The sequence below is a fragment of the Centropristis striata genome, chromosome 2, assembly GCF_030273125.1.
Source record: "Centropristis striata isolate RG_2023a ecotype Rhode Island chromosome 2, C.striata_1.0, whole genome shotgun sequence".
In the NCBI taxonomy this organism is placed as follows: domain Eukaryota; kingdom Metazoa; phylum Chordata; class Actinopteri; order Perciformes; family Serranidae; genus Centropristis; species Centropristis striata.
The window spans coordinates 13,557,629-13,581,557 of NC_081518.1; the positions used below are offsets into that span (position 1 = coordinate 13,557,629).

A 23,929-nucleotide genomic window follows, 5' to 3' on the forward strand; every position below is an offset into this window, starting at 1 on the left:
GTGCTGTTACATGTAACTCGTTACTCCAACGAGTTACATACTCCAACACTGCACATCACTAAATGTACAAGGCTGTGTTTTACTCTGATTATATTCCACACAATACTGGTGTTTACATTTTTTAATTTACTTTGTGATAGGAGTAATGGTGAGCTGTGCACATACTTAAGAACTGGAGTTACACCAGAAAAGCTCCATTTTATCTGGTCTCATTACTGAAAAGAAGAATAAATACCAAGCAGTAGCCATTTTTATGATTCATAATCTATAGCTCGTAAAAACACTGGAGATCAACACAGAAAACTTCATTTAATACAAATACTTTATTGACAACTTGTGTATGGCATAGTTTTTTTGATGGAATTGCTAAATCATGAGAACATTAACCAGGTTTGTCGTATTTTTACAGTTTATATTTGCAAAATGACACTGAGAAACTGTAATGCATATATAGAATCAAAAGTGCATATTCTTGTTCCTTTTTATTTTGTCCATATACACATTACACTATACATAAATAATTGCATTGTAAAAATGACTCAAGTATTTACATGTATAATATATTTTATATAATATATAAATTTTATATTAAATCTAGGTAGATTACAATTAGGATATTGGGTCAGGAAACCTCACGGAGTCTGTGTGTTTGTGTGCTGTCTGTGGTTGTTGAGTAGCACCTCCAGCCAGCACGGACAGGAAGTGATGAACTGTCTGGAGTAGCAGGGGCCCCATCCTTTAGCGAAACTGATGCGAACACTGTGCGGGTCCCAGGGCCCCTCCTGGCACTCTGGCTTCACGCCACGCTCCGCCATCCAGCTGGAGCGCTCATAGTCAAACACTTTGAGGGAGAAGCCCGGCATCACCCTCTTCACACTCAGCCCTCGAGCCCTGGGTGGGTCCAGAGTGGGCGAGTGGACAAACACCGGGTGCTGGCTGCGATTGTACACCCACACTCCGTCCGGCTCCCGGCTCAGCACGATGCCGTAGCCGATTTTACTGCGTATCTGTTGCACACCGCTGCTGCTGCTGCTGCTGTTTCCTCCACTTCCATGGCTGTGGTGTCCGTGAAGACCCGATGTGCCGTGGCCGCCTGGGTCGTCACGGCGGCTGTGGTAGGCGTTGGCGTGGAGCTGGCCCAGGCAGAGGCCCGTGCCCTGAGGTAGGTCATAGAAGATGTTGAGCGAGGGCTCGTAGGCTGGATAAAGGCGACCCACGCGAGTGCGCTGCTCCCAGTAGGCAACGCTGCACCAGTGAGAGCGGTGTCCGCTGGAAGTCGAGGAGCCGATGGAGGTACCAGTGTCTGAGGGGAAGAAGAGAGTTGGAAGAGTTAATGTTTGCATCGGTTCATGTTTATGTTTTTACTCTAACACAGAAAACATGCATTTTTTAAGCCAATAAATGTTCCTTGCATTTTAAAAAGTAAGATTATCAGGTGATATATTAATATTGTGAAAAACTGTGCCTTTAAACAAGTAATCCACACTTCCATCTGGTCGTCACAACTATACTATACGTAATGAATGAAAATGCAGAGACACCAAGAGCATGGATGCAGAGGACCCAGAAACACTGACCAATCAGAGCATACTGGGGTTTTTGTTTTCAGGTGGCTTAAAGAGACTAAAGCTAAAATGGAGGTATATTCAAAAAATTGAGTTTTTTGAACATTAAAACATGAAAACACATTCTACACACAAAATACAAGTATAAACCTGAAAATGAGCAATATATATCCCCTTTAAGTAATATCAGCATGAAGTTGTAGATGACAAAAGTAAATAATTCTCACACTGCTTAAAAACTCAACTTTTAAACATACAGAGTGTTTTGATACAAAGTGACAAAATAAAAGGAAAAACTGAACATGAATTATGTTTGTGCCTATAAATGCTACTGGAGGGATGAAACACTATTCTTTCAAAAGTTATTTCCTTCATGAATTGTTCTGACAATTAATTTCTTTCTTGTAATCATTTCTTACTTTATTAAGAAGTAGAAGTACATGTATACCTATGTATATACAATGTTTAGGTCAGGTCTGACGTTGCTTTATACAATAAAAGTTGATCCCAGTCACTTCCACAGTGAGGCATAGAGCCTTATTTATGCACACTGGTATCAGATCAGTACTTAGAATCGGCCAGTACCCAAAGTGCAAGTATCATTATCGATATCAGGACTGAAGAAGTTGGATCGGTGGATCCCCGGCTTCTTCACTCACTTATTTGTGTCTCTCCTTGAATTCATCACTCATCTGAACATTTTGGAAAAAAAAGTGTGTAAAACTGCCAACACTAAACAGCCCACTTCCTCCTCTGACATCCCTCATCATCTCCCTCCATCAAACTCCTTCAGGTCCGGATTTAAAGAGGAGCAGCAGAGAGGGGAGTGTGGGGGTGGAAAGCATTCAGCTCTCTGTCAACCTAGCGCAAGCCCGTGAACCCTTGACCCCCCAGCCCTCATGCTATCAGCTCACATTAACTCCCACACAGAGTGATGCCATTATTTTGCTCCAGAGACTCTATTGACACAGAGGATTTAAAGACCCATGTGCCTGTGGCCCCATTCCTTTCATATTCCCGCGAGCACCCCCTCTTCATCCACCAGGGGCCGGAATGGCTGCCGCGGCCCTTCTCCCATTAACAAGCTGCTTTTGGGTGAAACCGGGACTGAGATTAGGCTAGGTGTGTTATGTTTGCACAGCGGCCATTTTTGTTTCAGGAGGGAGGGGCGGGGGTTGGAAGTGGCAGAGGTAGTGCGGGGAGGTGGGAGGAGAAGGAGAGGGGGGGGGGTGCAAGTGTTTGTACGCAAATACAAGTACACACTAGATGATGAGATAGGGCCTCACACAAGCACATGTACACGCACAAATTGGGCCTTCTGATCCGAACAGTATGACTGTAACACACACACACACACGCACACACAATCATGCACAACCACACAAAATTGCACTTCTCATCTGAGGCCCACGTGTGTCATTAGTGAATTCCAGGCTGGCAACTCCTGCGGTCTGGAGTTTTTACAGCTCTCCAATAAGAGAGCAGGCTGCTCAGCTCGCAGGATCTCTCTCTTTCTCTCTCTCTCTCTCTCTCTCTCTTTCTCTCTCTCTCTCTCACACACTCACACTCACACACACACACACACACACACACACACACACACACTTTTACAAGCCATGCTCTTCCCTGTAATAAGGCAACACAAACATGTCTGGGGAAACACAGGGAGACTTTATGAGCTCATGATCAAATTAATTCCCAAAGAAGACATAAAACAAACTGGGACTTTTTAGGGTTTTTTAGACATAGTACACTTTAATTTACATCTTATAATGAATGATGCTGCAGATAGTATAGTATTAAATCCTGGCTTTCAAGTTTCTAATGAAACCTGAACTCAAGAGTATTCAGTTTTTATGCACCAGATATCTGGAAGAAACTCCCTATAACTCCTGTTTAATCTGTTTTTATTCTGTTTTAGCTCTTTTTAATTGTGTTTCTTCTCTATCTGGTCTTAAGGACTTTTAAGTTTTATGTAAAGCACTTTACAAAAGATTATATACATAAAAACGTTACTGGTGCTTAAAAGGTGCTATACAAATAAACGTTTGGTCTTCAACACCTTATTGTTATACTTTACATTTTACCATTTAAACTGCAGTATAAATACATTTCTATTTATGCAATTATATAGTTCTACTATCCCGATTCCAAATAAGTTGTGATATATATCCTAAAAACGTATATAACATTGAAAAACAATGTATATTATTAACGTTTTACACAGTGTCCCAACTTATGGGGTGTACTCTACCACATTTTGGAGGCAAATATTGTATTTTTCAGCTTTACTTACTTACTTTACAAGTTACTTATTGAGTACTTTTACTTTTGGTTTATTTCTATGCCAATAGTTTTATTCTTTTTTTCAGTAAAGTTTCAAATGCACGGCTTTACTTGTCAGTTTGGGTGTGGCGACATATCAGTACTGTTGACAACCGAAGATATTTAAAACAATAAAATATTGATATCATGTTAATAATATACATATTATAATATTGTGTTAAAAATCAAGAGACTCTTCAGTAATGTTTGTTTCTGTCTGTTCTTGTTTAGTTTCTCTCCCGCTACACTTTTATTTTGAGAGTAATTAGACAAAAAAGAGACAAAAGATGAATTTGACTGATATCTTTTATTTCAAATTCACTTAGATATTGCGATAATTTCATTATCATGATTTACTTTGGCCATGATAATCATGTAGCAAGAAAATCTGATATCGTGACAGCTCTACTTAGCAGATATTTTCTACACTGTTATCATTGCTCTACTTAAGTACAGGATCTGAGTTTGGATTTCAGTTACTGAGTTCATTGTCAACTTACTTTGTTTAAGTTTTCTGCCATGTTTAACTGTTCATTTACATTCTCAAGGTGCATTGAGGCATAAAGAAAAAGTCCAGGGAGCCTAAAAGTCTTTGAAAACTGGTACATATGAATGTGGAGGATTTCACATTTAGCATTAGCGTCTGAAGACTGACTGATGTGAAGATAAAACCACTCAATCATGATTTTTCACCAGCATTTGACAGCACCAGTGGTATAGCACCTCATGCTTAATGTTTCTGGCACAGTCCTTAGTGTCATCATGCTCGCCTGGCTATCATCCAACTAAAGGTATGGTGAGGTTGTATCGGAAACATGAGAGAGCAGCGAGGGAAGACGGGTTCAAACTGGAGGTTATCAGCGTGCTTATGTTCAGGAAGTCAAAAAAAAGTGTGTGACTGTGAATGTGCGTGCCTACATCTGTATGTGAGGGCTGGCAGCAATTACAGCGTCCTGCAAGCATTTACGCCAACCACCATTTAACAGCTCTGTTTACCAATTAGATAAGTAGCCTTTGTTATTTCATTTCAAAATCACTGTCTCTTAGTGCCAATCTCACGGAAACGCCCCGGTGAACTTCACAGTTGTTTTTATCCTGAACAAAGGTGGGAAGACAAGTGGGATATACAACACATGACTTGCTGTAATTACATCATGGTAAATGTATGGAATAGTATTGTTTCTGACTTTTAAAGAACAGCAGCAACCAAAGTTCAGGGGTCAGACTGACCACAGACTATTGAACCTGGACTACAAACCATGATGGCCTCACTCATCTTTCCTCCTCTTAAAGATTAAAGGAATATTTGGATGAGATGAGAATATTTCATAGAAAACTAACTGTGAGCCAGGAGGTGCAGCTTATTATGACCTATGTTGATATTTTTGTTTTCGGAGGCGACCTCTAGTAGCTGTAGTAATTATGAGAAGAGGGGGAGGACCTGAGGTGATGTAGTATAAAGAGCAAGAAGGTCCGTTTAGGGCAAGTGAGAGGGGCTGGTGGGTCAAACAAACTCAGGTGCAGTTTGCATTCCCTGTTAAACCAAATTCAATATTGTTTAATAAGTTAACCAGTAAATTAACATCCGTGTGTAGAAACGTTATGTTTATGTCACATACATAACTGTGTGCAGTAATTCCTTGCAGTAGTATTTGTTTTAACCCAAACCCAAAATATTTTTCCGAACCTTAAACAGGTAGTTTTGGTGCCTAAACGTAACCAGGTAGTCCACAACATTAATCATGAATTTAAAACAGCAACCATTGTACAATGTTAAATAGAGTTGTCATATTCTGGAGGATATCATACGATCCGCTGATGAAAAAAAAGGTTGGTTTGTTTAACTCATGCCTTGTGAAAACATGGGAAAAGACTGAAGAATTTGGTGTGTGATTTTAACACTATTTGGTGATGCTGGGTTGCCTAAAATATCATCTTTACTCTCTTATAATGGTTTTGTTTTTGTACAAATGAAATGATGTAAAACATGTTAATTAGTGAGCGTTGTGGTAGAGGTGGTAGGTGGATTTTTACTTTCGGACACCAGCCAGGTTGTTTCCCTGTTTCTATCCTTGAGGCTAAGCTAAGCTAACTACCTTCATATGTTACAGACAAACATGAAAGTTTGTCAAATCTAATTCTCAGCTTCAAATAAAAAAAAAAAACACTTTTCGCAAAATATTTAAGTATATCTTTCTCTCCTCTCTCCCCGTCCAATCTGTTCAGCGGAGGCTTCCTCCTGCTAACTCTAACCTGCACAGAGAGGAAGAAAGTTGGGGGAAAAAAGGGTAAAGTAAAAAAAAAGAGAGAGAGAGAGGGAGACTGGGTGAAAGAGGGAGCGGGAAAATGAGAGGGAAAGAGAGAGCGAACCTGCCAAGCATAACCAGCATCCACGGAAAAAATGAAGAGAGAGAAAGAGACTGTGAGAAAGAGAGGGAGGGAGGGAGACCCTCGTCTTTCATCCAGTGCCAAGGATTAGATTCCCCTCCAGTTATTAGACTCTTCCACTGTGCTGAAAGAAGTGGGTGGGTTGGGGAGAGGGACGGGGAGGGAGTGTAGGGGGGGACAGAGGGACGAGAAGGGAGGATAGAATTCAGCTACTGACCATTGTCGGCCGCCTCTAAGATGCTTTGTTTTGATTCAACTTCCTCAAATTTCCTCCCAAAGCTCTAAAAAAAACAAAAAAGTCAAAATAAAATAAAATAAAATAAGGAGGGGGAAAAGAAAACACCCCTCCCTGGCTACAAATGGTAGGTTCTGTGTTGTTTGAGACAACTATCATTACAGAGCAACTTCAATCCAGCAAGCCACATTTAAGCTGGCGTCTCGACTATCTCTGCCATCAGAGGGCTGCGTTATCGCCAGACATGGGCTTTACACAACAAGCCTCTCGCTCACAAACACACACACATTCTTGCACACACAAACACACACAGTCCTTCCCTCTCTTTCCATTATAAAGTGGCTCTAGCCTGCTGCAGTGTGCAACATCTTTCCCTGCTTCTGCAAGAGAAACACAACTCTCTAACAGCGATCCATTATTTCATACAAACAGACGAGCACATTCCTTGAACCTGCAGGTCAACCGGGCCACAGGAAAGTAACTGTGTGTCCCTGTAAAATTCCTAGGAAGACGTGTTTGGAGACGGTTTAGAAAGTTCCTCCAAGAGGAAGAGAGAAAGTAACCAGTTTCCTGCATTTCTGCTGCTACTTCAAAGTGCCAGACAACTTTAGCCAAGGAATGTCTCAGGTTTTGCATACATCATTGCATCCTGGAAAGACTCTCCTGTCATGTCTAAATCACCCACCAAAGGTTGTGTTGTCATTGTGGACATGAAATCCAAATCATTTTCAGTTTCATGGTTACAGTTTAAAACGCATGTTTGGAAATAAAAGTTAGTTTCTGCTGATACAAGTTATACTGAATTGATTATGCACCATTGTTGATGTTTGCTCCTCTGTTGTTAAGTAAAAGTTTACAAGTGTCCTGGTGGTTGGGTGATTAAGACACTTACATGTATCTACAAGTAATACAGGTACATATAAAAGTGCCATATAAATCATAAATGTGAATGTGTTGCAATTCAATGTGTGCTTGTGTTCAGACGAGACCTGCAACAATGAGGCTGCAACAGAAAAATAATCACCAACTGTTCTGATAAAGTCAATAAAGTATCATTTCATGCAAAAATTTCATAAAATGCTGTTTTCAACCTCTGAAAATATGAAGATTTCCTGCTTTTCTCTTCTCTTTTTATATGACATGAAATTGAATGTCTCCGGGTTATGGGCTGACAAAACAGACACTTAAAGACATCACCTTGAATTTGACATTTTTCACTATTTTCCGACATTTTTATTGCCCAAACAATTAATCGATTCAACAAGAAAATAATCGTCAGATTAAACAATAAAAATCCTTACTTGCAGCCCTAGTTCAGACTTTATATTGCCAAGTTCATACATGTGAGAGTATGCACAGTCAAGGCAATGTCAGACTGAAGATGGAAACAAAGTAAAACAAGCAATCAACACACTGCAAGGATTGCTAAAGTTATTATTCCCATTTGGCAGTAAGCTACCTCATCAGGAGCAGCTAAAAATTTTTGTTATTGCGGAACAAAACAATGATCTGAAACTAAATTAATCTTACTGTTTGTTTTTGTAAATAATCTGTGATCTGATCTTTACTTTACAGCAAGTTCAGTTTCAGTGCAACAAGGGTTTTAAGTGCAACTTAACCAGCTAAGCAGGAGGAGGGTGGGACTGAATCCTAAATTATACTTCTACAGTACATTAAGGTGTCACAGCAGCTACAGCACGCAGTGATTTATTGTTCTGCACAGTCAGGCTCTTTCTCTTCACTGTTGAGATTGTTTGATCGATTGCTGTGCATTCCTGTTCTTCCTGATGTAATCACGTTCGTTCATACACAGCGGCAAAACAATCACATCAAAGTCAGAATTTGCACTGGAAATGGCTTCGCTGGAGGAGCGTGAGCTAATCTGCTGAGCATTTTTGATAAGAAGAACATCAGTCTGCAGAAAGCTGCACGCTGTCTTCTCTTTCAACAAACAAATGCTTCCTGTAAAGCCTGTGGAGCCCCTATACTCTATACATGTGGCTACATATTTCAAAGAGTTACTTTGTTTTGCACAAACAACTTAAAGAAAGGTGATTTAAACCTGAATAGAGACACGAGAGCCGACGCAGAGAAGCAGAGCTCTGCAGTTGACAAGCCTCCCCTCCCAACACATTCCTGGACAGGCCCTCTTCCTCGACACTTCCTCCCCCCGCTCAGCCAGTCACAGGGGTCAAGTTGACAAGTCTCTCATTGAGCCTCACGTGGTCCCAGAATATGGCCTTCACTCCTCACAACATAATTACACACACTTATTGGTGGAATAGATCCATTTGTTCCACTATGAAGAAATTAATTCTGAAATTCCTCCTTAAACTTAATTTGGGAGAATTATCTGAATGTGAAAAATTGTATTGGAACAATACAATGCACAGTCACCATACATAACTCACACAGTCAGGGGCGAAGACAGAAGATAGAAAATGTGTATTATAATAATAACACATTTTGCATGAGCATATATTCCATGTGTCAGATCTGCTTTAATTTAAAAGTGAGACAACACAGCCTGACAGACTCTAAACCTCACTGACAGTTGATGTGTGTTAGCAAACAGTTGCATAGTTACTCATCCATCATTAGCGTTATACTGCAGTCATGTCTCTGCATCTGATGAATTTAAATCCAATATTTACTTTCCTTTGATTTCTGTTTAAGTCTACAGCAATTCCTGAGGCAAATATCCGACACTTTAGCTGCTAAATGTGTCCGATATTCTGATACCACAATTGTCCGAAACATGATCCAATGGAGCGAAAGTCCATTAGTCTGACAGCCTGTTATTGAAAACAAAAGCCCACTGCTCCTAAAATAAATACTAGAGTCCGAACCATATGGGATTTTTGAGCCTGATACCGATTTCAGAAGGGAAACAATAAGTGATTAAGGTGTAATTTTGTGCACAAATATGATTCTGCAAAGATACTCAGACGGTTGCTTTCTTGAACAAATAACTTAAATGCTATACATTTTTTTAGCATTATTATATATTGCACTACAATGTAATTACATTGTCAACTACATCACCATCTTTTGATAAGTAGTGCCACATTTACTGCCCGTTTGCAATCAATTTTCAGACATTTGTCCATAAGGAAAGCGCTGAATAAACTATATGATGATGACACCATTTCTAAATAACCTCAAGCATCGTTTACATACTGGACAACATATATGCCAATACTGATAGATACCATTATATATCTGTGACGGGCCAATATCTACTGGTATTATTAGTCGACCAATACATCTGTCTCGCTCTAATACATGTTGTTGGAGTCCAGTGACTCCCGGCCTTTCTATCCGTCCAGACTCATATTATTACATTAACATATTGCTCGATTTAACAGATCTGGGTTTCCTGCAATACAGATGATACTCCTAAATATCAACACGTGACTTTATATAACTGCCAAAGAAAGACTTTTTATTTTGCTTGATATTATACTTTTACAGCCTCTGTGAAGTTAAATAACTTAAAGTAAGATGCGTTAAGTTACTGCATTACATCCCAAAACACAATTTTGTTTTTCGAAATATGATGCATTTATAAGAAGAACTGAGTAAATTATGTCTGTCTGTATGATAAGAAATAACTGTCGACCAATTTATGATTTTAAGTCTTGAACTGTTTCTTACTGTTGGAGGAAAGTTAGCATATTTAAGTAAAGTTGGCAGTTTTCGAGACAGAACTGAAAGTTGATCAGTGGTTCCTGAAAGCTCTGTGTGTGAAAGAACAGCATGTCCGTGTCTGGCTTTAAACTCTAACTTAGGCCGTAAGTTAACTTAACTTAAACTCAAAGTCTAAAAGTGAATGAATGTGTTTGCCTGTTCTCACTGTTCTCACTAACAACAGGCAGCTACATCGCTTAAAAACTCCAGAAAATGTTGCTTTCCTCAGATATACTCCAGTCTGAACTCAGAGCTTGCAGCACAGGCGACAGTTTCCTACATTTCATAGAGTCAGAGAGCCTGTCGACATCTGCAAAGAATCTTTAGGTTCAGCAGCATGGCAGGATTCCATTAAAAGCCAAATTGCGGGTTGGCAAAAACTCTGAGGGAACAACGGAAAGCCACAGCCAGTCCTGTAATTTAAACCTTATTTTAAATTGTGATGGCCTGACAACATGGACTGAGAGAGAGGGGGCGAGAATGAGAGAGCTACAGAGACGGAGAGAAAGAGAGCAAAAATGTGTGTACAACAAACAGTAGACGCTGCAAGGGCAGAAGAAGAATTAACACTCAGACAAAGAACAGTAAAAGTGCGATGAAACAGGCGAAGGAACATACGAGGAGATGGCAGAAGAAGAGAGCAAAGCTGATCCAAACGTTAATGTGATTTGGCACAATAAAAGACTGATGTGCAACACTTCCTAAATCCATGAACTTGGAAAGGTTAAGGTAACTCACAGTGATGTCAGTCAAAGACAGAATGTATGTAGAACCAAGTATGGCTCTGCAATTTATCAGATTTTATTATCAAAGGCAGAGCACTTTTGCCCAATATGTTTATTTTAATTTTATTTAAATATTTTTAATAATTTTATTTTTTAACAATGTAATTTATTTATATATATATTTATTATTTTATATTATTTATTTAAATGCATATATACAGTCTATTAATAAATTATTAATTATTATTTATTTTGTTAGAATTATTGTTATTTTTTATTGATACTATTAATAACAATCATCCTTTTATTCATTTATTTTTCTATATAATTTTTAAAGTTATTTATTTTGATAAATACATGTGCTTCCAGAGTCAACTGTGTTAAATGATGATCTCATTATTGACCAATGAGTTATGACTATGATTTCTGCAACAATGGAGCCGCCCGGGAACATCAAAAGAGATCAAACACTGAAATCCCTAAAAATTATATAAATATATTTTTTCTTTTAGTTGCATGTTGATGACATCGGACATTGTTTCCTGCTCAACCTCAGATACCGGCACTTCTTGCACAAGTATTTTAGAAGTATATATGTTGATTGTTTCCATTTATCCATGGACATGAATTTGCATCTTCACTGACATTTCAGTATTGAAGCCTCGGAGGTGACAAAACTTCATCAGCTCAGAGTTGACAGCGTTTTTATACATGTGAGGATTAAATACAGACGAGAAAGAGGAGAGACTGACGACACTCAACTCTCATTTCTCCTAAATGTGTTTTCAAACAGCAGAGTAAACAAGCACCAATTAACTTGTTTTTCAAGTCAGGTTTAAGCTTAGCTAACGAGGCTTTGATCAGTTTTATTATACAGGGAAATAAAGCGAAGGAAGTTTCTGTGCTTCTTTTATAAGAGCAGAAAATGTTTGTCAAGTCCTGGCTTCAGAGAAGCTTAGCAGCAGTGCAACCTTGTTAAAGTTCAACTTCCCGTTTCATTTATAATTCCTTGAATACTAAAAGATTAACCTGCAGCACCTTCTGCCAATATGATAACTGAAGAACATGAATATATATTTAATTTTTTCTTAATTAGCTGATAATATTCCTTCCAACTTTTTATTGTTTTATTTTGTAACATTTGTATACTAACTAATTATTTTCCTGGTAAAAAAAAAATATATATATATATATGCTTAAGGCAATGTAGTTACATTATTTGTAGAAATTCTGGAGTCGAATCTTACTCTGCTGTTGCTGGGATATTTCAGTTAATAACAAACTCTGTCTCCTAGAAATCACATTCATATAGCACTAAATTGTTTTCCAGTTTATTGTGGGCTCCATTTATTTACCACTGGAGTCACAGGAAGGTGGTTGAGGTGGATGATGGACGTATAAAGAGCAGGACTTTGACACCAAAAGCTGGAGGTTTGCATTCTTAGTCCCGTCTGTGGTCGGATTTAGTCAACAAAAGCGCTTTGGTTAAGGTTGAAGAAAGACTGTGGTTTCGGTTAAATGTCAATAATCATGTTGTGTTTGGTGATTTAAATCATTGCAGACTTTTTCTGCATTAAACGAGACCACAATATTTCCTTAAAATGTGTTGGCATCGCCTGAACGAAACCATAAAAAGTTTAATAATGTGGTAGTCACAGCGAGCGGATATTGTTTTTGCAAGATCGGGGATTTTGGAGGAAAACAAATGAAATACACTGTAAGTGAACATTTCCCAGATACATTCTGTATGAATAATTTTGCAGCTTGCAAGCTACATTAACCCTTTCATGCATGGTGTCCACTGTTTGAGATTTTTAACCATTTAAGTTGTAGTACCATATCCCAACTTCCCTCCAAATCTAATACTTCTTTTTACTTGTAGTCACAAGTTGCCCTTTCTAAGTACGTACTGTTGCATGCAGTGTACCTACAATTGGGACATACTGCTTCCTTATAGCGTGGTGCCTTTAACTTTGACCCTCTGTCTCATATAGTATATATTCTATGCAGAGGATTGCAGGTGAGAACAGCAAGAAAAGCATGCTGCATACATACTGCATGTGACATGCTATGTACTAGGACATACTAAATATTTTTCTGGAATACTAATAGTCCGGTGTATGGTAATGTAATGTACAGTTTGTATATCTTTGTCGTTTTTGAGATGTTGCATCATATTTTCGAAATAGAGGGAAAACAAGATGCACCAAGATTCTCACTAATAACTAGAAAGTATTATATTAAATATTTTATTCTTAACACTGCAGGTAAAAGGACATATTTGGAAATACTTTGATCTAGATTTTAATAGTAATTTTCTTGTAAATTTATTTTATCTGTGACTAAAAATACACCTGTCTACCAATGAAGATTATATATAGTCTTAATATTTTAATTCAAACATGTTTTATTTTTATTTTTTTATCTTTATGAATCACATTTTAAAAAATTGTATCATATTTAAAAGAAAATACCAAACTATATTAAACTATATAACAAAAGTATTACTTTGTGATTTATTAGATCATAAAATAAAGGGCTAATAATAATAATATTTCCTGATTATTTTATTGGAAAATCTATCTGTTTGGCATTACGTTTCCTTAAAAACAAATTTCTGTTTGCACATTAGTTGTATATGAATGTAGTTGTAATGAGACAGGGTTTAAATAACAGTGTTAACATTCTGGTATCCTGACTAAAGTGTTAAAATCCACTAAAGAACTTCAGAAAAAAATGACCAAGCTGACATAAAATAGAGTAGTGCGCTGCGTCCTTAGCCTGCTTGCACAGTTAAAAAGAGCCTTGATGGAAAATATTTGAGGAAATGGCAAATGGTTAATGGGCCGGCACTTGATGTTGAATTCCATAGTCTAATGTGTCTCAGTCAGGCATAAGAGCAAGTGTTGTACGCGTGCCAGCAAACAGGCTGGAGGTTCAGGTCACTGAGAGGACCCGTCCAGACTGAGACGGAGACATTCTCACTGGATGCAGAAAAATGAGGGTGTTTACTTCTTGTCTTTGCACCTTTTCCATCTTGAGACTTTAAAAAAGTGTTGAAATTATTTCTACAGAGGTATCTCATTTAATATTCATGCTTCTGTGAGTCAAATATTTTACTTGAGAGTCTCAGTCAATGATTTACAAAACCATGTCCAACTGTGTCAACCTGGACTGACCTGGAAAGCTTCACACTTTCTGAACTAAACTCACTAAAACAGCACGGCACAGTCAGAGTCTTAAAACTGTCCTCCAAGCTTCCAAGAATGTCGGCTCAGCTCCGTGTTTCTTAAGTATTAACGGTGATATGTTCAAACATGTATCAGATGTCACTCTCCAGAGTCAGACCCCCTTATCCCCCTCCCGACTCTTTCACTCCGAGACCCTACTCCCCCTCACCTTCCCAATTTCCCAACATTCCTGGGCCGTGCCCCATCAGTCAAAGGGCCAATTCATGGGGTTAATGCTGCAGCGAGTGCAGACAGGGCTTTGAGACAGGATGTTTGGCTGATACCTTGCTCTGCTTAAGCAAACAAGCCACCAAAATATGATTACTGAGGGCAGAGAGGGAGCAGTCTTCTTGTCTTACTTCAGTGCATCCAGGCCAAACTAATGTCCACTAAGTATCATTGCTCTACTTGTTTCCACATGTCCAAAAGCCAGAGTCTAATGACAACAAGGTGGACAAATGTTTGACGAGCACAATGATGTCACATGATGAAGAAAGCTGATAAGGACATCACTTAATCTTTGGGCATTGTCCGTCTAGACCCTCAATCCTCTAAAAAACAAACAATGCTGTCTACAGTAGACCTGCCAAACTGTGAAATGCTGGAAAAAAAACTTTGTTTTTCTTAGATCCATACCAAAAAGGTGGGCAAAAGGATCCATTAGATCCATACCAAAAAGGTGGCCTGATGCTATGCCAGATCCAGTCCATAAGGCTCTATCCTATGTACAATGGCCATTTTATATCATCAGCCCGGTCATTAGCCCACTGCAATCATCTTGCATTTACAAAGTTTTGCAGTCGTCACATGTTTGTGGAGTGTTTAAGGCAGCAGTTGCCACTTGTCACAATGCGAACAGGTTGCAGCAACCACATTTATTTGTGGTTATAAAATGTTTGGAAAATGGTTTGCAGAGGTTTGTTCTGAGAACTGGGTTGAAGAAACCTGGGTGGAAGATTTGAAGAAATATCGCGAAATAGTTTTTACTCTTGTCTGAGATCTAAAAGTTGATGTATCCATAAAAGCAAAATTCGACAAGGTGCAATGGAAACAGATAACGTACATGAAACGGAAACTTTGCTGATTTTCAAGCGACTCTGTGTCACTGCAGCGCGGGCAGAGCGGCATGGAGCGAGCATTTGGCTGCTGTTAGCAGGAGGCAAAGCTATAAGCAACATTTTCTCTCCATCTCTGAAACAATTCACCAATATTGAAACTGGTGTTATGGGTTTTTGTCAGATTCTCCCTTTAATAAGTCTGTCTTCCTTCTTTTGGGTTGCCTTGCAGTGTGTGCTTCTGTTGCCAGTACTGTATAAACCGCTTTTTTGCAGGATTTTCTAACATTGATTAAGGCTTTCACCAACTGCAGGGACATGAACTCGCAATTGCATTTGCATAACAACCAGTAGGAATGCCCTCTGACTGAAATGACCTGTGATTGGTTTACATCTCCCGTCATAGGCTAGATTTAAAGTCTAAAACAGAGCCAAGAGGAGGTGCAGAACTCAATTTTTCTCTTTTAGGGGATTTTGTCCAATTATGCAAAAAGTCAACTTAAAACAACGGCCGCATCAGAGATGAAGGCGGCGCTTCAGATGAAGAATACTGTGGTGGCATTTTATGTTAACTGTAATCACTAAATACAGCTGAGGCTGACAGGAAATACATTTGGTTAGTTTCGTGTTAAAGTTTAAACCTGTTGGTTATAGTAAAATAAAAATCACCAAAATCATTAGGCTCATAAAATGACAGAACTTTCATCACCAACAACGCCAAAACAGCGACACCTTGAGTTCTGGCTTACAGTGGTCATGATTATAAGTTTTATGCGATATTTACATTTTTCTTTCCAAGAGAGAATAATAAACAGAGAGAAGAAAGGAAATAGAAAATAAAGAATACCGTACAAATAATGTGTTATTTATAGAAAAGCACAAAACACACTTATACAGTTATACATCGATTATGGTAAAGAGGCAGAACTTGGCCTCCCTTCCTGCTAAACGCGTGATTGCTGTGTGTGTGTGTGTGTGTGTATATATATGTGTGTGTGTGTGTGTGTGTGTTTCTGTCCTGATAGAACCCCTATGTGAGTCCTCTGAGACGATCTTATCACAGAGTCAGACAGAAATTCCTTCCTCCACCCCCCACCCCACACCCTCTGTCTCTCTCTCTCTTACACACACACACACACACACACACACACACACACGCACACACACACACACGCACACACACACACACGCACACACACACACACACACACACACAATACGCAGCTGAATGACACGTTTTGTTGGAGTCACAGAGGGATGTCCCAAGTAGATATAAGCCTCCTATATTTCCAGTAGACATTTCCCTTTTCAAAGCGCTGCTGTTTGCTGCGGTTTAAAAGGGAACGTTAACTGATCGAATGATAAAAGAGGCCAGGGCAAAGGTATGTATGGACCACACCCTGCTGCAGCCTTTTTTCCCCCTTAAAGCTCGGGTACATAGCTGCTTTAAAAGGAATTTAAAAAAAGATGCTGAAGTGCCGGAGCACATGTTCAATGCTTATATTTGTTCTAACCATTTGTTCTTACCTGCACAAACACGATTCACTCACGCTCTTGAAAGATCTAACCAACATCAACGGTCTCTTTCTAAAGCTACATTTATTTGATACCAGATTTATGTTCAGGTTATTTCCTGTTATTAGTGCAGAGCAGGGGGTCTTATAACCTGTCATAGTTAATGACAAAGCTACGCACAGATTTCTTGGCCACGTCTGTTTAGTCTCTTTCCTCATGCTCCTGGCCTGAGCTCCAGCTCTCGGCTCCAGCGTTCTGGGGTGGGGGGCAGGGGATCAGAGACCACACACACACACACACACACACACACACACAGACACACACACACACACACACACACACACACACACACAAGATCACCCAAACACACCAAATCTTTTGAAAAAAATTGATCTATTTCCACTCATTTCACCAGGCAGACAACAATAGGAGGTAAAACTTGACTGACTTTGACTGAACAGACTTCAAATTATTTTTTAATGTAATGTCCAGTAACAACCCTTTTGTCAGTGTTAATCAAATAGAAGTAAGTTTAAGGGGATTGATGTGTGTAATCGGAGTTACAAGCAAGGAAATAAATTATGTCTTCATAAATACATTTATCACAAAAACACAAAGACACTCCAAACTGCCAGAGGTCACGTACAAACTGGGTTGTTTACATGCAATCAGTTCTTTGGTTCTGTGGGTATCCACGAGGCTCCACTTCATTATTACAAGCTTTGGTCTGAAGAGCAAATAGCAATTAATCAAAGCAAATAATGCTATTAATTTGTTATTTTGTCTGAATCAATTGACAAGGCTATAAAAGCTTAGGAACTAACATATCTTATGTCGTGGAACAAAACTTGAAAATGTCTTAAACTTATGTTAACCACAGACCTTATAAACAAACCAAAAAAACTGATTTAAAAAAACTCCAAGAAGAGGAAACCCAAAGTGCAAAAACGCTAACTCATATCCGGGTTTTAGGACTCAGTTCCTGCGGCACTCTATTTATGTCCCATAATTTTATTCCTAATAGTGTAAAGAATGCTTTGAAACAACATTTAGAACTTCATCTTGGGAAATAAAACACCCTGAAGGTATAGTCCAAACAATTAAAGCAATTTCATCTTCTGCAAGGTGTGCATTGGGAGGACATCAGTATTTGTAAAAATGCTGGCTACGGCCCTGCCATTGAACATGGAGGACATGCAAAACAACTGCAATGTATGATTTCAACTTCAAACAGCTTTAAAGAAAAGTTTCTGGACAAACAAACCAAGAAAAATCTCATTTGGGTGCAGCTGATTCTTCAGACAAATCTGTGACGCTGTGACTGCACGACACAGACTTCATAGGTGCCCATTCACCTTTCACCACCGTACACAAGTAAGCCCAGAGAGGCTTGATCGAGTGGGTTTGTGGGTTTCTTCGAACGCTACAAGGACCTCTCCACCCGACCCCAGCACGTAAACAAATAAAGCTCCAGTTTCATCATCTAGAGGGGGCTGTTTCCTGTCCAAACGCAGCTCTGCAGCCCCCCCTTCAACCCCCTCTCTCCACATATACACGCACACAAAACTCTACACCTCCGCCTCATCAGAGCAGCTCGGATCCCCCGCCCCCAAAATGCCAGCCTCTTTCCACTGCTCAATTGCCAAGAGGAATGGAGGGATTTGAGGGAAGAAAGAGGGAAAGAGGGGGATGGGTGGTTCGAGAGGGGACTGGGAGTATGCACGGGGATCTTATTGCAGCTTCATCGCAGTGAAATATTTTGCCGTGGAGAAAGCTGAGGGAGAGGGAGACGAGGAAAGAGAGACAGAAAGGCTACACTGCTGTGGCATCTAGATAGTGAGAGACCCCAGACCCCCACCGAGCCCCCCATGCCTCTCTGACAATAGGAGCTTTATGCAGGGGAGTTTTTGCTTGTCTTAACAGCCTTTGAAAATAGGAAGGAAAGCACAACATAATAACACCAGCAAATGTAATTTACCCTTTTTTGTAAACAGTCAGAAAGGATGCACGCTACGTGTTAGGAAGCATGATTGTGTGCGTCTGTATCTGCACGCACACTCGTGCAATTAAAGAAAACTTTTTCCATTTGTGCTTCCAAACTTATGCGTGGGAAAAGTTCACTTCTTCCGCATCATACCCTGCTGAAACAAACATCTGCCTGGTCACAATGCTGTACAGGTACGTCTGCAGCAGTGATGCAAGTTACTCACCTGTGTAGTCTCTTGGCGTAATGTGAGGCGGAGTGGAGGAGAGGGGGGGCACAGTTTCAGTGTAAGACAGAGTTGAGTCTGGCAAATGTAAAAAAGCACAAACATAGAGTGAGATACAGATTTTTTTTATTGGTGATCAATTACCGTATTAGTGCAAGTCCCTTATCAAGCAAAAATGCCAACAATTCTCTGGTTATAGCTTCTTCAATGTGAGGAGTTGCTGTTTGTTTAATATTTTAACATAACTATGACCATATATAAGTGATCACTATTTCAAGACAGCCTTGCACTCCTTTGGATTTGGTGACGTTTTATAAAGAATGGATAATGACTTGATTGCACCATTAATGGGATCATTTGGATTTATTGAAGTGGAGTTGTATGAGGTACTCATCCATACTGAGTGTATTATCTAAAGTAGATGGTTGTCTGTACGCCCCTAGTTTGGAGAAGCAGCCAGGACTTCTGACACAGAAGCTGAGCAATGTGCTGCTGTGGACGGGGCAGCAGCAAAATGCATCTTAGCCAACTAAAAAAATCTGTTTAAGTGTACATCATATTTAGAATATTTTCACTGCTTTAAAGTGTCGTCTGATGGGAAGTGAAGCCGTTACCTACGCTCTCTCAAAGTCACCAGACTCCTTTGACAAAAACAATAATTTGAACTCACAAAGCATAGGAGTTGCTGGTTTTCAGTTGCCTTGATCGGTTAGTTTGTTTGTGTTATTGTGTGACTTTAGTGTTTTTAAGGGTAGGTTCGGTGCACCAAAGTCACACAATAACACAAACAAACTAAAGATACAAGGCAGTGGTAGAGCAGCAACTCCTCTGCTCTGCAGGGTTAAATTACTGTTTTTGTCAATAGAGTCTGGTGGCTTTGAAGAGAGCATAGATAAAGACTTCAGTTCTTTTGTTGGAAAGGTAAAGCTGTGAAAATATTCTATAGTGTACACTTATACACAGAATCTGCCTTTTCTTTCCTCGATTAAATATGATTGGCTGCTGCCCCCATCCATAGTCGTACGTCACTTAGCTTCTGTGTCAGCCTGCTTCTCCAAACTGGGGGCATGCTGACTGTCACCTACTGTAGATAATACACTGACTGTGGATAAGTACCTCATGCAGCCCCACTTCAATACATCAGAACTATCCTTCAAACTACAAAGGAGATTGCATGTATGCACAAACAGTATGTAAAAAAGGGATTTGCCATCTAAACTCTAGATGTCAAGGTCATCAAAGCGGAAGATGAGCAGCACAGGTAAAACTCAACTAACTCTGTGTGGCTTTCAACACAAGCACATAATTGGAGATAATCTGTGTTTCCAGTCTAAAAATATGGTGGTGACGACACCCTCTGTGTCATTAACTGGTTTGCAATGTGGTCACCATTTTTCCAAACTCACCCAGTGGCTTGTGTTCATCTGAACGGGACAGAGAGTATGGGGGAGGAGGCGATTCTGGAAATACAACAACAGTTAAAGTTAATTAAAAGGCTGCATGGTCTTAAAAGGACAGTCACACCAAAATCAAAAATACACATTTTTCATATTATCTTTAGTTCTATTTATCAGTCTAAATAGCTGTGGTGTAATGTGAGTTTGGAGATATCGGCTGTAGAGATTAATGCCTTCTCTTCAATATAATGGAACTAGAAACCTTGTTGTGAATAGTTTCATGAAGGAACTATACAAGAAAGGAAATAGTTCCTACATGATCTGCTCACAACACGTTCTGTGGATTATCTTGAGTAACCAGATCAAGATTTCTGGAAAGAGACGTTGCTGAATTTTTCAAATAGATTGCAAAATGGCGTCTGGTTCCTTTCTATTCAAGAGAAGGTAGACATCTCCACCATTCAACAACTCGTGCCAAAAGGATCTAGAGTGAAAAAATCGCACGACAGGTAAGAGAAAAATATGTATTTTTTTTTATTTTGGGTGAACTGGCCCTTTAAGGCTGAATTATCAACTGAAGGAGTCATGCCTATTAGCTGCTGCATGAAACAATCAAATTTATTATTGCTACCGGCTGTAGACTGTAAAATTTTAGCAAATGGCATATTGAATTTGTTTTATATTGCAATTATTGTATCATGACCTTCTGACAAACAAATAAATCTTCTTTCTCTTCTGTTCCAAGAATCTGCTACAAAATAATTCATCTAATTTAATCATCCATCAATAACATCTTAATAAATACAAATGGAAGCCCTTAAATGATCATATAACATACAATAAAAATAGTCTCATTTAAATAAAATAACAAACAAAGTCTTTCCTCTTCAGATAGCCCATTAAACCCACCTGTTTCTACAGCTAATGATGATGTATTGACTATGTTCCTGAATGCAACTGTGCACACTTCAGGCTCTGCTTAGAGTAATTGTTTCATGTGGTATGTTCATATTTAGGTTTATTCCTTGCATCAACTTTCTATATTTCATTTAAACTAAGGAGCTATTTGTGCTGAGGACAAGATTGCATTACTGTAAATATATTTCTTTTGAATTTTTGTATAATTCAACATATCCAGTCTGAACCTGCAAATAAAGCTATATCATTCTGTTTTTAAGAGAGCTGTGTTTGACTCTCATTGTTCACTCTGCTTTTCTTATATCTTCATAAAGTTTTCATATATCTTTTTATTCACACAGACTCAAATGATGACTTCTGTGCGAAGCAGCTCTGTCAACTAAAAGCACTGCTGCTGCTGCTGCTGCTGGGAGAGTCCCTTTAGTCCAAAGTGGACATGGGTTTGTGGCAGCGGCCCCTTTAAGAACAGAGCCAGTAATTGCCGGAGTCCTCAGTCAGTCAGATACCCAGCGAGTCAGTCTGGCGCCAGCACTATGCAAACTGTATATTATCGGCACTCCTTCACCTAAATAACAAGAGGAGGACCTCCTTGTCAGAGAAAAAAGAGCCTAAGTGCAACTTGAGAGCGACCTTCAATTGGATGATGGGGGGAAGCAGCAAAGTTTTGCGCAAATTTAAATAAATGTGTAATGTGTTTGGAATGTGAAGAGGAAATCAAAGTAATGGTTGACCAAAGTAAAGGCTGGAGTTATGGACACGTTATAAAACTAGCAGTAAACATGAGAAGATATGTATTGTCTTCTGTGCTTTAATGTGATTGTAAGTGACAGATTCATGTGTAACAAATTGAAGAGAAGAAATAGGTGCTTTTTCTCGTGACTTTGACGTTTGACACGTTGGTCAACAACAACAACATTCTTCTGTAGCTGCAGGCTGCATGCAAATCACTCTTACTGCTTGGAGACTCATTAATTTCATGCTTTTCATATGTCAGCCTGTATGGGCCTTAAGATGCATAAAGTCTAATTCATACATGACGCACTTCACTTTTATAAGATTAACTTTGAGGCTCTACAAGGCCTTCAGTTTGGACCTGCAGGGGTTCTTGGGGGAGTACCACATGAAGATGTTAACAGAGTAACATGATTTATTGCCATCTGTTGTTGTTGCATTTGAATATGCCTATATGCAAGACGAAAGGTGTTTTCTGAGGAGAGAGGTGTCCTTACCTGGCCCACATAAGCGGCTGTAGTGATAGGGGTTGCAGCACACCTTTGCGCCGTCCACTGCGCCGAAGCTCTGGCAGTGGCACAGCGTCTTGAGCCGGGCTGAGAGCGACAGGTCGCTCCAGCGGTACACCTTACACAGGAGATACTGTGGAGAGACTTGGTGAGCCGCACCGAGCCGGAGCTCAGTGCTCGGCACCATGACGCACTCGCTGGGTATCCCTCCTTTGGTCTCCACAGCCTTCACCAAGGCATCCAGAGACCTCTCCTTGAGTCTTTTCAGAAAAGCGTGAGCAGTGCTCGCCAGTTCCTCCTCCAGCCCTGTATGCCTCGGTGCGCACTGACAAGCGCCCCTTCCGTCTTTCCTCGGGGCCCAATAAGGGCTCCGAGGTCTGAGATCCCATTCCCCAAACAAACAACACGTCACCGTCCTACTGTCGCCCTCCTGTCCCCGCTGAACGGAGCCCCTGTGCTCCGGGACGCACATGGCACCCCGGTCATCGTCAGGCTGCTCCTCTTCCTCCCTCTCCGCGCTCTCCGTCAGGTCTCCAGCCTCCCCAGAGAGTCCCGGAGCCGGGTCGGTGTGCGTCACCGACCGCTGCTCGTGTCTGTGGAGCTTTCCTGAGTGTCTGCCACACGGACCGTTCCGTCCTCCCTCACCTCGTCTGCTTCCATCCCGCCCGTCGCTCTCGGTGACCAGACGGCTTCTCCAGAGTCGCCGTACAAGACCTGAGCGTTTCGACTTGAACATACGACAACCTAGACAGTTTTGGATGTGTCCTGTCGGTCCCGTCCGGGACTCGGGAGATGCCACATCGATTTACACTCGTCGCGCAGGACGACCGGGGGTTTGTGCACGGTGCGCACAACATGCGCAGCCGGTGGTCACCGTTTCCTGGCTCTCCCGCAGCATTAGAAAGTAATATTCAATCATGCGTTGCGTTAAACATCACCAAACGTCTGCAGAAGCAGAAGGCTGCACACAGTCACTGCTCAGTGACCTGCTGTCGCCAACTCAATTAAGCCACAACTTTTGCCAGCCCTCTCACAAAGCCTTCAACTCCCCAACACTCTGGAGATCCCGCACACAATCCACAAACCATAGTTAGTGCACTCCAGGAGCAGGATCAGTTTACGTTAACGAAAAAAGAAAAGAGCATCAGAATCACATTAATCCAAAAGTTTTCCAGAGTTTCTCCTTAAGCTTCGTGAACCCTTTGAACCGTAAAATCCTTCCTTCACCCCGAAATAAATCCTCACAACAGTGAAATATCGATGGTTGCTGTCGCTGTGCTGGAAGCGATAATCCCGCTGCAGAGTCCCGGTGGTGAAGCAGAGATGGTCGGGGACTCCAGTGCCAAACTCCGGGACGGATTCCGTGCTGAGAAGTTGTTTTAAAGAGAGCTGGAATTACTCCACTCTCCACTCCCCTGCTAGTCCCTTTCGGACG

General features: G+C 40.3%; 1 protein-coding gene across 1 annotated transcript; it reads right to left on the reverse strand.

Annotated features, from left to right (window-relative positions):
• Positions 1 to 327: 327 nt before the first annotated feature.
• On the reverse strand, positions 328 to 23,929 carry LOC131988606 (mothers against decapentaplegic homolog 6-like). Its single transcript, XM_059353759.1, has 4 exons — positions 22,483 to 23,929; positions 20,345 to 20,398; positions 18,939 to 19,016; positions 328 to 1,303 (listed from the first exon to the last, which is right to left on the reverse strand). The coding sequence occupies exons 1-4, from the start codon at positions 23,228 to 23,230 to the stop codon at positions 633 to 635; spliced, it is 1,551 nt and encodes a 516-aa protein (XP_059209742.1). The 5' UTR covers positions 23,231 to 23,929; the 3' UTR covers positions 328 to 632.